General features: G+C 41.8%; 2 protein-coding genes across 3 annotated transcripts in view; one reads left to right on the top strand and one right to left on the bottom strand.

The window, feature by feature from the left end:
* Positions 1–8,088, bottom strand: part of LOC126195431 (probable aminopeptidase NPEPL1) — a 44,232-nt gene extending 36,144 nt beyond the window's left edge. The window contains exons 1-3 of one of the 2 annotated variants that reach the window (XM_049934044.1): positions 7,800–8,088; positions 7,521–7,720; positions 7,264–7,446 (exon numbers count right to left, since the gene is read on the bottom strand). In XM_049934044.1, the coding sequence (XP_049790001.1) occupies positions 7,264–7,446; positions 7,521–7,670 (333 nt within the window). In that variant the 5' untranslated portion in view covers positions 7,671–7,720; positions 7,800–8,088. The remainder of the gene's footprint in view (positions 1–7,263; positions 7,447–7,520; positions 7,721–7,799) is intronic. The other variant, XM_049934043.1, reaches the window with a different exon arrangement.
* A 263-nt stretch (positions 8,089–8,351) lies between these two features.
* LOC126195433 (protein Rae1) overlaps positions 8,352–15,923 on the top strand; it is a 39,795-nt gene continuing 32,223 nt past the window's right edge. The window contains exons 1-4 of the mRNA XM_049934051.1: positions 8,352–8,630; positions 8,752–8,844; positions 8,976–9,149; positions 9,242–9,313. Of these exons, the coding sequence (XP_049790008.1) occupies positions 8,448–8,630; positions 8,752–8,844; positions 8,976–9,149; positions 9,242–9,313 (522 nt within the window). The 5' untranslated portion in view covers positions 8,352–8,447. The remainder of the gene's footprint in view (positions 8,631–8,751; positions 8,845–8,975; positions 9,150–9,241; positions 9,314–15,923) is intronic.

Here is a 15,923-nt window from a genome sequence, read left to right as displayed (position 1 = left end):
ACAGTGTAAGTGGGTGAAGGTGAGGGGCAGGAGGCTAGCAGGCATTGTACCAGGAGCATTATGAGAACAAAGAATATGTTGCAAGGATCACCTCCATCTATGTATCTGAGAGGTGGTGGTGGGGATCCAGATGGCATGGGCTGTGAAGCAGCCACTGGAATAGAGCATGTTGTGCTCAGTGATGTATTCTGCCACTGAGCATTCAGCTCTTTTCTTGGTCACAGTTTGGTTGGTTGCCACTCATTCAAGTACACAGTTGAATGGTGGTCATGTCCACATAAAATGCTGTGTAGAAACTGCACCACACCTGTATACAACATGACTACATTCTCAGGTGGCCCTGCCTCTGATGGGATAGGAGAAGCCTATGGCGGAACTGGAGGTGTGCTGGATGGGTGTATCAGACAGGTCTTCCAAAGGATATGACCCATACAGTAAATGTTTGGATGTTTGACACGAGGGCCCTAATATCATTCAACCTGCACCCAAGCCATCTTCCCCACAGTTTCCTCTTTCTCTATTGTCTTACTTCCTCCCAGTTCACTCATTGGCTAAAATACACTTACGTTAGGTCTTGTGTTGCTTGTTGGTACTGGTAATACACTGAGTATAATAGCTTCTTTCAGCAAAAGATACAAATTGATTACATTTGTTTCAGATATTGAAAGTGCTAGAATAATGTTAATAATCTGGTTATATTAATATTAAGGTTGATTACTGATTTTTGCATTTCTTTGGTGACTCAAAAAACTACATGGGCTGACTGACTGACCTGTAACATAACCTGAAGCCTAGGTTAGGTTATAGTTTTCTAATCGGCTTGTTGGTTGGCGAATCCAACAAATATCAACCCAAAAATATCACTGCTGTAATAAACTGATAGTGTAGCCCAAGATATAACCTACCTGTATGTCTGATCCACGGTTTTGACAGAAATTCTGACAATATGGTTAAATTATAATCTAAAAGAATAAAATACTAGCTAACTTTACTGACAAATGATAGGACATTACAAACGAGAATCTCAATGACTATCTACACCTAACTCATAATTCATTGTGTCGACTTCCCGTGATTCATCACATAAATTGTTATCAAGAGCAGCATGCAATAAAAAAAGCTGCAGACACCATAAGTGCACTTTTACCCACTAGTATGTATCACTGTCATTGCCTGCTGGATGAGGTCATCTGCACTGGTACGAAATTGCATTTCTATCCTGTGCACCTGCTCCCTCTCTCCCTGGGTGTCAGCCACATCTTCTCAACCCTCCTTCCCATTGCCACCTCCTTTCTCCCCTCGGCCATCAACTGACACAATTCCTCAACTTAGTCAAGCTGCAGGACTGCAGACTGGGTACAATGTATTCAGCTGGCACAACGTAGCCTTGCAGGTATGTGTGTGCGTTGTAAATCAAAAAAGATTCATCTGAAAGCTAGCAAAGTCTTCGATCTTTTTTATGTGCCCATTGATGCCTCAACATCTCAACTATTCTGCAGGTTGTCACCTTTACTCCTAAATTATTAATAAAAGATTTACATCTTCCACTATCTGCTCATATGCTCCCTTCTTTTTATTAAAACTTTAAAAGATACACCACAAAACATCTCTTTCCCTATTTTTTTTTTCATTATTAAATTTTCTTATTCTTGAGCATGTCTTATCAGTTAATTTCACATTTCCTTCTTTTGTTCACTATTTTGATGTTTATCAAATTCTTCATTATTTATGAAGTGTGTTCCCAAGCTACACAATATAACTTGGAGAGAGTTTTTGTTTTGGCCCGAGTGAGATGGTGCAGTGATCAGCATGCTCGACTCTTATTCAGGAGGAAGGTGGTTCAAATTTCCATGCGGCCATCCAGATTTAGGTTTTATGTGATTTCCCTAAACTACCCCAGGAAATGCTGGGATGGCTCTTTAGAACAGGGCATAGGCGATTTCCTTCTCCATCCTTCTGTAATCCGAGCTTGTGCTCCATCAGAAATTACCAAGATGTTGATGGGACATTAAACTCTTAATCTTTCTACCTTTTAGTTTCAGTCATAAACAGTAAAGTTGGGTTGACACAAAATATAAATTCCTGTCAGTTGGCAGCTATCGTCTTTATTTCAGCACAAGTGTCGAATCCCACAGCACTGATGATTTGCCTTAATGCACTCATATCTAGGGCTGCTTCTGCAATTCTTTCCATCTTCCACATCTCTAACAACAGATTTCAACAGCGACTCATGTCATAATACGTGCTTCCGCATTTGCTCTCTTTATTTCCTGTTCTGACATTTTTTCTCTTTGACTCAATCCAAAATATCTTCTTTCTTTACTTGATCACTCCACCCACTGTTTGAACAGTCTCTTTTAAAATCACCTTTCACAATCTTCTACTAATCATTTCATTTCTAACTTCCCTTTTGCCCATGTTTCTTGCCTTATAGAGCTGTTCTCTAAAAACACGTTTTTTATGAATCTTTTCCTGGTAATAAAGCTTAAATATTTGGATGTTAGTGACTGTTAATTTTCAAAGACAGCCCTTTTGCTCTATGCAGTACTTGGTGATATGTCTTTCATGTATCTTCAATCTTTATTATTCTACTCCCGAAACAGAAAAATTTGTCCACCTTTTCTAGTCTCTTGTACCAGTTTGCACTTACAGCCATCAGCCAACATACATTCCAATTCACTAAGAACCCGATTCAGTTGCTGTTCACTCCTGGCAACTACTGCTGTCATTAGAAAATCATATTGTGCTGATTTTCTGTCCCTGACAAACAACTCCCACATTATGATAGTACTTTACTTCCCAATTTGCCTCTTTTACATAATAAATAAATTAAGTGGCAATGCACTTAATGACTGTGGGTACATAACTCTAGATTTTAGACAGTAAAAAACCTTTAGCAGGCAAATCCTATGGACACAAACAGTGCATACTGATGAGTAGTCAAGCCGGGTCAACAGAAGCGTCTGATTCCACTTGTCTGCTTTGACCCATGACGTAAGGATGTTATGATATGCAACGTCATTAAGGCACAGAGTTTATGAGTTGGCTGTGTTTGTAGATGTTGTCTTGTTGTGTTTGATGGTGCTGTGTGTGTGTGTGTGTGTTGTGGTTTTGTTTTTCGTAGTTGTAGGTGTTGGTTTTTTTCTATTAATAGCTATGGTTGACCTACATAGGTCAAGGGAAATGACAAATTCTCATTTTTGTAGTTTTATGTGTAGGTATTGGTGTTTTGGTATCATCAGCTGTGGTCAAGGGAAATGTCTGATTCCAATTTCCATAGTGTTTGCTGTAGGCGTTGGTGTTTTGGTATCGTCGGCTGCAGTTGCCTATACAGGTCAAGGGAAGTGTTCAATTCCTGTAAATTTTGTAATTATTTTTTTGTTCGTCATTTTGTGTGTTTTGGGAGCATGGAGTGGTTTTTTTTACTGTTATACTTAGCTTGTCCCCTCACTAAAACTGCCAGTTTCCCGCAGTTGTCCCGTTAGTTTGATTGTATTTTAGGAGGGAGATGTTATTGTCTTATTTATTTATAGGTATTTTCATGTTTGTTGCTGTGTGTATGTAGAGCACATCATTGGCACCATACTGGAGACGCTTAGAATAGCCATTTCCACTATATTGATGATGTCATGGGTCAAAGCAGATGAGTGGAATTGGACACTTACATAATTCCGTCAAGCCAGAAAAGTCGTCCTATTTAAAGCAATTAGTATGCACTACCACACAGTTGTTATCACTTAAAATTTGTAAAATGCAGACAAAGAAATATTCTGATGTACTGTTTATAACAACTTATCATAAGTTAAGTTGCAGTCTAAACAACCAGGGCAATAATTATTTTACCCAAACTTCGTGTCCTGAAGTCATGTTCAGTGCAAGTCACTACAATAAGGACTCTGTTGATAATGGACAACTCACAAACACAATTTATCGACAATAGACACTTCATGATAAATTATGACTGCCTTTAGTACAGAGAATGGGAGTAGAGCCAATTCTAAAAGATCCAATTCAAAAACCTTGTTCCATAATAGCAAATTCAGTAAATACTTTTCAGGGGAGTGCTGCTTCCTGCAGTCAATCGCTCCTTTTAGTGCTAAATGCAACCTTAATGTGGCATAATGAATGTCATTTTTTCTTCGTGTATAGTCATTATGAACATCATTATTTCTTTTGAACTGCAGTGGATTATTTGCAACACACTCCATGAGGAAATAAGTATACTGTGAAACACAGTAAGAATGCTCAAATCCTTAAACAGATGTCTACAAGATGATTGTGGGGGAGTCCCACATATTATTCACACAGCATGTTTCTGAACAGAACATTATTCTGTATGACATTACCGAATGAAAAATTGCAAAATGTGACAACATACTGATTTTCTCTCCCTAACATTTGCAATGATTCTAAGTGCAAGTGTGGCAGAACTAAGTTGTTGTAGGAGTTAAAAGATTTGCTTTTTCCAGTTTAAATTCTCATTAATACGACACCTATGAATTTTGAAGTTGTCAACCTATTTATTGTTTCCTCGTCATATTACACTTATCATTGGTGTGTCACCCATATGTGTGCAGAACTTGTTTTATATAACTCAGGGTGAGACCATTCACAAAAAACCAATGATACTTTTAAGAACTTTGTTTACCATTCTTCTATTACTGTAAGTATGCATGGTTACATATATGAGGAACAATAGTGAACCTACGATTGAACTTTGGGGAAGCTCATATGCGGCTTATCCCCATTCAGAATTATGTACTCTGACTATATGGCTTGAATTACTAAGTACAGCTCCTTGCATTCTTTTGGTTAGATATGATATTATCCATTGGTTGGCTACACCATCAATTTACAGAGGGAAACATTCCACGTGGAAAAATATATCTAAAAAGAAAGATGATGAGACTTACCAAACAAAAGCGCTGGCAGGTCGATAGACACACAAACAAACACAAATATACACACAAAATTCAAGCTTTCGCAACAAACTGTTGCCTCATCAGGAAAGAGGGGAAGGAGAGGGAAAGACGAAAGGATGTGGGTTTTAAGGGAGAGGATAAGGAGTCATTCCAATCCCGGGAGCGGAAAGACTTACCTTAGGGGGAGAAAAGGACAGGTATACACTCGCACACACACACATATCCATCCACACATACACATATGTGTGGATGGATATGTGTGTGTGTGCGAGTGTATACCTGTCCTTTGCTCCCCCTAAGGTAAGTCTTTCCGCTCCTGGGATTGGAATGACTCCTTATCCTCTCCCTTAAAACCCACATCCTTTCGTCTTTCCCTCTCCTTCCCCTCTTTCCTGATGAGGCAACAGTTTGTTGCGAAAGCTTGAATTTTGTGTGTATATTTGTGTGTCTATCGACCTGCCAGCGCTTTTGTTTGGTAAGTCTCATCATCTTTCTTTTTATATATATATATATATATATATATATATAGGGAAACATTCCACGTAGGAAAAATATATCTAAAAACAAAGATGATGTGACTTACCAAATGAAAGTGCTGGCAGGTCGACAGACACACAAACAAACACAAACATACACACAGAATTCAAGCTTTCGCAACAAACTGTTGCCTCATCAGGAAAGAGGGGAAGGAGAGGGAAAGACGAAAGGATGTGGGTTTTAAGGGAGAGGGTAAGGAGTCATTCCAATCCCGGGAGCGGAAAGACTTACCTTAGGGGGAAAAAAGGACAGGTATACACTCGCGCACACACACATATCCATCCACACGTATGTCTGTATATGTGTGGATGGATATGTGTGTGTGTGCGAGTGTATACCTGTCCTTTTTTTTCCCTAAGGTAAGTCTTTCCGCTCCCGGGATTGGAATGACTCCTTACCCTCTCCCTTAAAACCCACATCCTTTCGTCTTTCCCTCTCCTTCCCCTCTTTCCTGAAGAGGCAACAGTTTGTTGCGAAAGCTTGAATTCTGTGTGTATGTTTGTGTTTGTTTGTGTGTCTGTCGACCTGCCAGCACTTTCACCAACTGGCGCTATTTTATTATTTAGCACTTGTAAAATTTGCTGAGTGAACATGTAAATGACATTCTCAGTAGTGCAACTCTTCTGAAACCCAAACCATGATTTGCTGAGGATGTTGTTGTTGTTACAATGAGATAATATTCTAGAATAAATCACCTCAAAATTTTGGAAAATGATGTCAGTAGTGAAACAGGTTGGTAGCTGTTGACATTGCTCCTATAATCTTTCTGATAAAGGGGTTTAACAATAGCAGTTTTCTGTCTTTCTGGAAAAATACACTAAGTTAGTGATGCATTACATGTATCGGATAAGAATGGGCATAGTATAAGGGTACAAATATTTTGTACTCTATTGGAAACACCATCAAAGCCAGACAAGCTTTTATTTATGAAGTGATGTCAGTAGCAACTGTAAAAGGTTACATTTTATGAAGAGAATATGTATGGTTTTTTTCCCCTCTGGAGAAATCAGTAGTATATTTTATGACTGAATACTATGAGAGTTGCTTTCTCAACATACTGCTGTGGTTGTTCTTTTGAACTGTTAATCCTTTTATTTTCTACTATATTTCAGAAATGATTATTAAACACATTTGCTACTTGTGACTCATCATTTGTAGCACTTCCATTCCATGTTATCCTTGATCTGTAGCTTGTTGTACTGTCTCTCATTTCATTAAATTCCATATAGCTGTAAGTCTGTTGGCAGAATTACTGACACAATGTGCATATTCCTTGATTTTTAATAGCTTTTCTTAGTAATTTTGAGTAGTTTTTGAATCGTGCAGATACTGCACGATCTCCTCTTGTTCTTGCCAAAAGATACATTTCCCTTTTCTTCCCACAGGATACATTAATCCCTCTAATGATCCAGATTTTTTTTACATGTGTACAAAAGAGCACTGTCAGAAAACAAGAGGAGAGTAGGACATAGTAGTTGCTTTCAGTAGAGCATTAAACATGGTCTGATTACTGCTCTGATCCCTAAATTTTATCAGAAACATGTAGAAATAGCGGTGTCCAGCCGCAACAGAAATTAATAGTTTCAAATACTGGTACTTACATACCTTGGTAATCAACGATTTTTCCAACTGAGTTTTAGTCCCATACTGTCAAACACGGAAAATAAAAGGCCTTAGACGGATTTTTGTTCGAAAGGAAGTTTGAACTTGACATTTCCATTCTCGAGCAATTTTTAAAGTGTCCGAGGGCTTAATGAACAATCAGCAAATAGGACCAATTATAAAACAAATAAGAAGTATTCACCACAATCGATTCTTCAACTCCTGCCGTCGAGCTACGAATCAGCTTGGTAAGGGCATGTGATCTCGACGAAGTGTTATGACGGCTACATTTGAGAGGAAGAGCAGCAAGTGTTGCCAGGTTGAGATACAACGAACAGCTGTCTGTTGGTGACGGATGCAAACTTGCTAAGGCTGTCTTGTACACCTGGGGAAAAAACAAACAGATCGTAAAACCAAAATAAAGGAATTAATATAATACAGTCAAAGCAAGCTATTTACCTCTTCTGTCACTCTAGGTTCTAACTTTATTTTTATATCGTTATATTTCACTTTTGCCAGATTTTTTAACTGGCCTACAATTAATACTGGTTTCTTTTGCGGATCGCTTGGCGTTAAACCATCCTGGAATTCCAGCTTCACTGCAGGCATAGCTGATAAGCAAAGTCTGCTGGTGCCAAACCGTCTTTGTATTACTAATCCTGGAATTGTACAGAACCGTAAAAAATGCATGTCACGTCAATGATAAGGGAAGGATTAAATAAAATCTTCTTCTCTGACCCACGTTTGAAATACAAGAAGAACGTCCACACTGTTACTTTACAATTAGCTCCACGATTTCTAAAGCTACTCTGCTTAAAAATTGAACACAAATATCAAACAAAAACGCTAAAGTTCCGTTAATCCAAGTAGTAGCAAATAGAGTCTGTAAACAAAATCAGTGTTGTTAAACCTGTTACTTTTGCCTTCAATATTTTTACAACACAACTCAGTTAACGTCACTTATATAAGAAAAAAAAAATACTCATGTAATATCTTATCAGTTCAAGAACACTGTAGAGTGTAGTCATCAGATAAACATGATGTAAACTAAGTTGTGAAGGACTCTGGTAACCATGGAATTTAAATTACATGGCGTCAGTAGTGTCTCGTGTTTTTAATTTACGTAAGCATTGCTTATTAGTCTGGATTATCATGAACAACAGCATGGAGATTCAATAGCTAAGTAAAGAAATATAATTAGAATAGAAAACTAAATGTGGTGAAGGGGGTCCTTTGTATTATTTTTCCTGTATGCTGCGGGATCTCTTCCTGTAAGTTCTTTGACCCCTATGCGTCATGTTTTTGTTTTGAATGTGCAGTGTATTCTCTGGAAGTATTAGTAAGGTTGTTGACAGTATTTAGTTGCAGGAAGTTTTAGAACTCAGAATGTTTAATCAAAGTACATTGGGTAATACATCGGGGTATGGCACAACGACTACTCCATCGTCAGCTAACCCAATGAAAGATTTTGAAGTTACGTCCCCTCCTGACGATTCAGTGTCGTCTTTAGCGTTCAGTCCCGCCACAATTCCACAAAATTTTTTGATAGCTGGAAGCTGGGACAACAACGTAAGTGCATAAGACGAGAGAAATATTGTGGAAATCGTATAATTAATTTCCTTTAAATCGATGTATTGTGCAATATGACATATATTTTATAGTCTGAATAATGTTGAGATTTTTCACAAAGGTCCGCTGCTGGGAAGTTGAACAGACAGGAAAAACAATTCCCAAGTCAATGCAGACCATGCAGGGTCCAGTACTGGACGTATGTTGGAGCGATGTAAGTGTTAACATTACATTTCGAATGGACATTTTGCTGAAATCTGAGAATATGTTTCATGTAGGAAAACATTACATTGTCATTTACCAAGATGTACGAAATTTAAATTTGAAACTATTATTTTATTACAGGACGGGACTAAAGTCTTTATGGCTTCTTGCGATAAGATGGTAAAATGTTGGGATCTGAATAGCAACCAGACAGTGCAAGTTGCCCAGCATGATGCACCGGTGAAAACATGTCACTGGATAAAAGGAAACATGTATTCTTGTTTAATGACAGGATCATGGGACAAAACTCTCAAGGTTTGTGGAATAGCAAGAGTATTTGTTAGTTTTGAAACATTTGAAAGCTAATGGATGCATAGTATGATAAAATTATATGTATGTTTTTTCAGTTCTGGGACACCCGAAGTGCAACACCCATGCTAAGTATCACTCTTCCAGAAAGGGTATATTGTGCAGATGTTGTAAGTATAGTTTTGGATTATCCTGTGGTTAACTTCTCTTTTTCTTGGAAGATTAACATTATGTGCATGAGACCTGCCTTTATATTTCATTAACTTCGTAGCTACATCAAATATTTAATCAGAATGTATGGTATTATATGTGTTTTCATATACAATCTACTGATGCTGTCACCAAAACTTGAAGACACAGGTCTACGGAAGTCTCAGGATTCCATCTGTCTTCTTTGATCCATTGATGTATTGGTGTTACAGTGTGTGACGTCACTGTGGTGTGGTGTTTTTGAGCGGGTTTGTTTTTGTAGATTTCATGTTATATTAGGTGTTATACTCTGGTGATGGATTTTGACATGTAAAGTTGTTCTTGTAACTTGTGGTATTGGATTGATTTGAGTCTTGATAATCTGTGAATTTGAAAGTGTGTGCTTTGTTTCCATTGAGGTATTATGATTTATTGGTTTATGTGGTTTATGTATTTGGCATTTTTGTTAGGTGTGATTAGCTTCGTGTTTTTGCATGTAGAATTAAACTTAATATTTTTAATGGTTTTTTATTAGGCATGGGCATGACTGATAAGTTACAACCTAGACCCATTCATTGGGTTTGGATTTGGATGGAGACATGTTGTTGACCATTAAGGTTTGCAGTTTTTTGGACTGGTAGCGGAGTATGTTAGGTGTCATCCTTGTAGGCAGTGTATGAAGTCGACCAGAGTTCCGGTGGCCCATACTAGGAACCTGTGTATGTTGAAGTGGTGTTGTGATAACATCTGGCAATTTATTCTGTGTGGTCCCTGGCATGAGAAACCTAGGTTGGCCATAGGGAGATTGTGTTGCTTATTTATTATTTTGGTTACAGCCTCTCTTTAAGGTTTTATGAGCATGACACTAGAGTGAGTGTGAGAGCTGGGTTGATTGATTCTCTTTTTGTAAGGAGGTGCGTTCAGAATATGTTAAGTAAAAGGGGAAGTTGAGTGGACCAAGAATCACATTTGAAATTGATGACTTCCATGTCAGAAAGTGGTAGTATGAGAGGGGAGTTCATGGATTGGTTTGTTGGCGTGGGCGGCTGTTATTTCAGGGGGGGGGGGGTATTCTGATTCTATTTTCGAGGTTTCGCATAGTTGTAGGAATAGGGAATTTGTGGGGCTTATTGACAAGGGTAGTACTTTGATGTCAAATGCATTTTCGTGTTGTAGGGGTATGGGGAAAACGGGTTATGAGCACTTAGTGGTTAACCATAGCATTCAGTTTAAGGATTATGATACTAGGGCTTGCACTAATACCTTATAGAGGTTTGGAGAGGAGGGGGCAGTTAAATTTGTAATAGGAGGAGGGAAGAAGTACTCTTCCAACATGTAGCTCCATTTAGACGACTATTGCTGGCAGAAGAGTATCCCTGAGAATTTTTGTGGTGTTCAGGTTTTTCTTGAAGTTAGTGGAGAGGATGTATAGGCTGAGAATTCTGAGTTGAGGAGTTGGGTTTGTGGTAAGGGGGGGGGGGGGAGGTGAGAGGTTGTGGCTATGGTTTGTGGGGTTGATGGGGCAGATTGTGGATGGTTGGGGTGTATTTAGAGGTTGTTTTGTTTTGTTATGAGGACTGATTTGGTTGACTTTATTTCACACACACACACACACACACACACACACACACACACACACACACACACACACATCCTTTTTTCCCCCTAAGCTAAGTCTTTCCACTCCCAGGATTGGAATGACTCCTTACCCTCTCCCTTAAAACCCACATCCTTTCGTCTTTCCCTCTCCTTCCCTCATTCCTGATGAAGCAACCATTGGTTGCGAAAGCTTGAATTTTGTGTGTACGTATGTGTGTCTGTCGACCTGCCAGCACTTATATATATATGTGGTTATAATAGAGGGAAACATTCCACGTAGGAAAAATATATCTAAAAACAAAGATGATGTGACTTACCAAATGAAAGTGCTGGCAGGTCGACAGACACACAAACATACACACAGAATTCAAGCTTTCGCAACAAACTGATGCCTCATCAGGAAACAGGGAAGGAGAGGGAAAGACGAAAGGATGTGGGTTTTAAGGGAGAAGGTAAGGAGTCATTCCAATCCTGGGAGCGGAAAGACTTACCTTAGGGGGAAAAAAGGACGGGTATACACTCGCGCGCGCGCGCGCACACACACACACACACACACACACACACACACACACACATATCCATCCACACATATACAGACACAAGCAGATATATTTAAAGACAAAGAGTTTGGGCAGAGATGTCAGTCGAGGCAGAAGTGCAGAGGCAAAGATGTTGAATGACAGGTGAGGTATGAGTGGCGGCAACTTGAAATTAGCGGAGATTGAGGCCTGGTGGATAACGGGAAGAGAGGATATATTGAAGAGCAAGTTCCCATCTCCGGAGTTCGGATAGGTTGGTGTTAGTGGGAAGTATCCAGATAACCCGGACGGTGTAACACTGTGCCAAGATGTGCTGGCCGTGCACCAAGGCATGTTTAGCCACAGGGTGATCCTCATTACCAACAAACACTGTCTGCTTGTGTCCATTCATGCGAATGGACAGTTTGTTGCTGGTAATTCCCACATAGAATGCATCACAGTGTAGGCAGGTCAGTTGGTAGATCACGTGGGTGCTTTCACACGTGGCTCTGCCTTTGATCGCGTACACCTTCCGGGTTACAGGACTGGAGTAGGTGGTGGTGGGAGGGTGCATGGGACAGGTTTTACACTGGGGGCGGTTACAAGGGTAGGAGCCAGAGGGTAGGGAAGGTGGTTTGGGGGATTTCATAGGGATGAACTAAGAGGTTACGAAGGTTAGGTGGACGGTGGAAAGACACTCTTGGTGGAGTGGGGAGGATTTCATGAAGGATGGATCTCATTTCAGGGCAGGATTTGAGGAAGTCGTGTCCCTGCTGGAGAGCCACATTCAGAATCTGATCCAGTCCCGGAAAGTATCCTGTCACAAGTGGGGCACTTTTGTGGTTCTTCTGTGGGAGGTTCTGGGTTTGAGAGGATGAGGAAGTTGCTCTGGTTATTTGCTTCTGTACCAGGTTGGGAGGGTAGTTGCGGGATGCGAAAGCTGTTGTCAGGTTGTTGTTGTAATGCTTCAGGGATTCCGGACTGGAGCAGATTCGTTTGCCACGAAGACCTAGGCTGTAGGGAAGGGACCGTTTGATGTGGAATGGGTGGCAGCTGTCGTAATGGGAGTACTGTTGCTTGTTGGTGGGTTTGATGTGGACGGACGTGTGAAGCTGGCCATTGGACTGGTGGAGGTCAACATCAAGGAAAGTGGCATGGGATTTGGAGTAGGACCAAGTGAATCTGATGGAACCAAAGGAGTTGAGGTTGGAGAGGAAATCCTGCAGTTCTTCTTCACTGTGAGTCCAGATCATGAAGATGTCATCAATAAATCTGTACCAAACTTTGGGTTGGCAGGCCTGGGTAACCAAGAAGGCTTCCTCTAAGTGACCCATGAATAGGTTGGCGTACGAAGGGGCCATCCTGGTACCCATGGCTGTTCCCTTTAATTGTTGGTATGTCTGGTCTTCAAAAGTGAAGAAGTTGTGGGTCAGGATGAAGCTGGCTAAGGTAATGAGGAAAGAGGTTTTAGGTAGGGTGGCAGGTGATCGGCGTGAAAGGAAGTGCTCCATCGCAGCGAGGCCCTGGACGTGCGGGATATTTGTGTATAAGGAAGTGGCATCAATGGTTACAAGGATGGTTTCTGGGGGTAACGGATTGGGTAAGGATTCCAGGCGTTCGAGAAAGTGGTTGGTGTCTTTGATGAAGGATGGGAGACTGGATGTAATGGGTTGAAGGTGTTGATCTACGTAGGCAGAGATACTTTCTGTGGGGGCTTGGTAACCAGAAACAATGGGGCGGCCGGGATGATTGGGTTTGTGAATTTTAGGAAGAAGGTAGGGGTGCGGGGTGTCGGTGGGGTCAGGAGGTTGATGGAGTCAAGTGAAAGGTTTTGTAGGGGGCCTAAGGTTCTAAGGATTCCTTGAAGCTCCGCCTGGACATCAGGAATGGGATTACCTTGGCAAACTTTGTATGTGGTGTTGTCTGAAAGCTGACGCAGTCCCTCAGCCACATACTCCAGACGATCAAGTACCACGGTCGTGGAACCCTTGTCCGCCGGAAGAATGACGATGGACCGGTCAGCCTTCAGATCACGGATAGCCTGGGCTTCAGCAGTGGTGATGTTGGGAGTAGGATTAAGGTTTTTTAAGAAGCCCAGGCTATCCGTGATCTGAAGGCTGACCGGTCCATCGTCATTCTTCCGGCGGACAAGGGTTCCACGACCGTGGTACTTGATCGTCTGGAGTATGTGGCTGAGGGACTGCGTCAGCTTTCAGACAACACCACATACAAAGTTTGCCAAGGTAATCCCATTCCTGATGTCCAGGCGGAGCTTCAAGGAATCCTTAGAACCTTAGGCCCCCTACAAAACCTTTCACCTGACTCCATCAACCTCCTGACCATACCGAAACCCCGCACCCCTACCTTCTTCCTAAAATTCACAAACCCAATCATCCCGGCCGCCCCATTGTAGCTGGTTACCAAGCCCCCACAGAACGTATCTCTGCCTACGTAGATCAACACCTTCAACCCATTACATCCAGTCTCCCATCCTTCATCAAAGACACCAACCACTTTCTCGAACGCCTGGAATCCTCACCCAATCCGTTACCCCCAGAAACCATCCTTGTAACCATTGATGCCACTTCCTTATACACCAATATCCCGCATGTCCAGGGCCTCGCTGCGATGGAGCACTTCCTTTCACGCCGATCACCTGCCACCCTACCTAAAACCTCTTTCCTCATTACCTTAGCCAGCTTCATCCTGACCCACAACTTCTTCACTTTTGAAGACCAGACATACCAACAATTAAAGGGAACAGCCATGGGTACCAGGATGGCTCCTTCGTACGCCAACCTATTCATGGGTCGCTTAGAGGAAGTCTTCTTGGTTACCCAGGCCTGCCAACCCAAAGTTTGGTACAGATTTATTGATGACATCTTCATGATCTGGACTCACAGTGAAGAAGAACTCCAGAATTTCCTCTCCAACCTCAACTCCTTTGGTTCCATCAGATTTACCTGTTCCTACTCCAAATCCCATGCCACTTTCCTTGATGTTGACCTCCACCTGTCCAATGGCCAGCTTCACACGTCCGTCCACATCAAACCCAACAAGCAACAGTACCTCCATTATGACAGCTGCCACCCATTCCACATCAAACAGTCCCTTCCCTACAGCCTAGGTCTTCGTGGCAAACGAATCTGCTCCAGTCCGGAATCCCTGAAGCATTACACCAACAACCTGACAACAGCTTTCGCATCCCGCAACTACCCTCCCGACCTGGTACAGAAGCAAATAGCCAGAGCCACTTCCTCATCCTCTCAAACCCAGGACCTCCCACAGAAGAACCACAAAAGTGCCCCACTTGTGACAGGATACTTTCCGGGACTGGATCAGATTCTGAATGTGGCTCTCCAGCAGGGATACGACTTCCTCAAATCCTGCCCTGAAATGAGATCCATCCTTCATGAAATCCTCCCCACTCCACCAAGAGTGTCTTTCCGCCGTCCACCTAACCTTCGTAACCTCTTAGTTCATCCCTATGAAATCCCCAAACCACCTTCCCTACCCTCTGGCTCCTACCCCTGTAACCGCCCCCAGTGTAAAACCTGTCCCATGCACCCTCCCACCACCACCTACTCCAGTCCTGTAACCCGGAAGGTGTACACGACCAAAGGCAGAGCCACGTGTGAAAGCACCCACGTGATCTACCAACTGACCTGCCTACACTGTGACGCATTCTATGTGGGAATGATCAGCAATAAACTGTCCATTCGCATGAATGGACACAGGCAGACAGTGTTTGTTGGTAATGAGGATCACCCTGTGGCTAAACATGCCTTGGTGCACGGCCAGCACATCTTGGCACAGTGTTACACCGTCCGGGTTATCTGGATACTTCCCACTAACACCATCCTATCCGAACTCCGGAGATGGGAACTTGCTCTTCAATATATCCTCTCTTCCCGTTATCCACCAGGCCTCAATCTCCGCTAATTTCAAGTTGCCGCCACTCATACCTCACCTGTCATTCAACATCTTTGCCTCTGCACTTCTGCCTCGACTGACATCTCTGCCCAAACTCTTTGTCTTTAAATATATCTGCTTGTGTCTGTATATGTGTGGATGGATATGTGTGTGTGTGTGTGTGTGTGTGTGTGTGTGTGTGTGTGTGTGTGTGTGTGTGTGCGCGTGCGCGAGTGTATACCCGTCCTTTTTTCCCCCTAAGGTAAGTCTTTCCGCTCCCGGGATTGGAATGACTCCTTACCTTCTCCCTTAAAACCCACATCCTTTCGTCTTTCCCTCTCCTTCCCTCTTTCCTGATGAGGCAACAGTTTTTTGCGAAAGCTTGAATTCTGTGTGTATGTTTGTGTTTGTTTGTGTGTCTGTCGACCTGGCAGCACTTTCATTTGGTAAGTCACATCATCTTTTTTTTTAGATATATTTTTCCTACGTGGAATGTTTCCCTCTATTATAACCACATATATATATATATATATATATAAGTGCTGGCAGGTCGACAGACACA

Source organism: Schistocerca nitens, chromosome 7 (assembly GCF_023898315.1).
Source record: "Schistocerca nitens isolate TAMUIC-IGC-003100 chromosome 7, iqSchNite1.1, whole genome shotgun sequence".
Classification (NCBI taxonomy): domain Eukaryota; kingdom Metazoa; phylum Arthropoda; class Insecta; order Orthoptera; family Acrididae; genus Schistocerca; species Schistocerca nitens.
The sequence above is the reverse complement of the archived record's forward strand: the minus strand, read 5'-3'. Positions and strand labels throughout refer to the sequence as shown.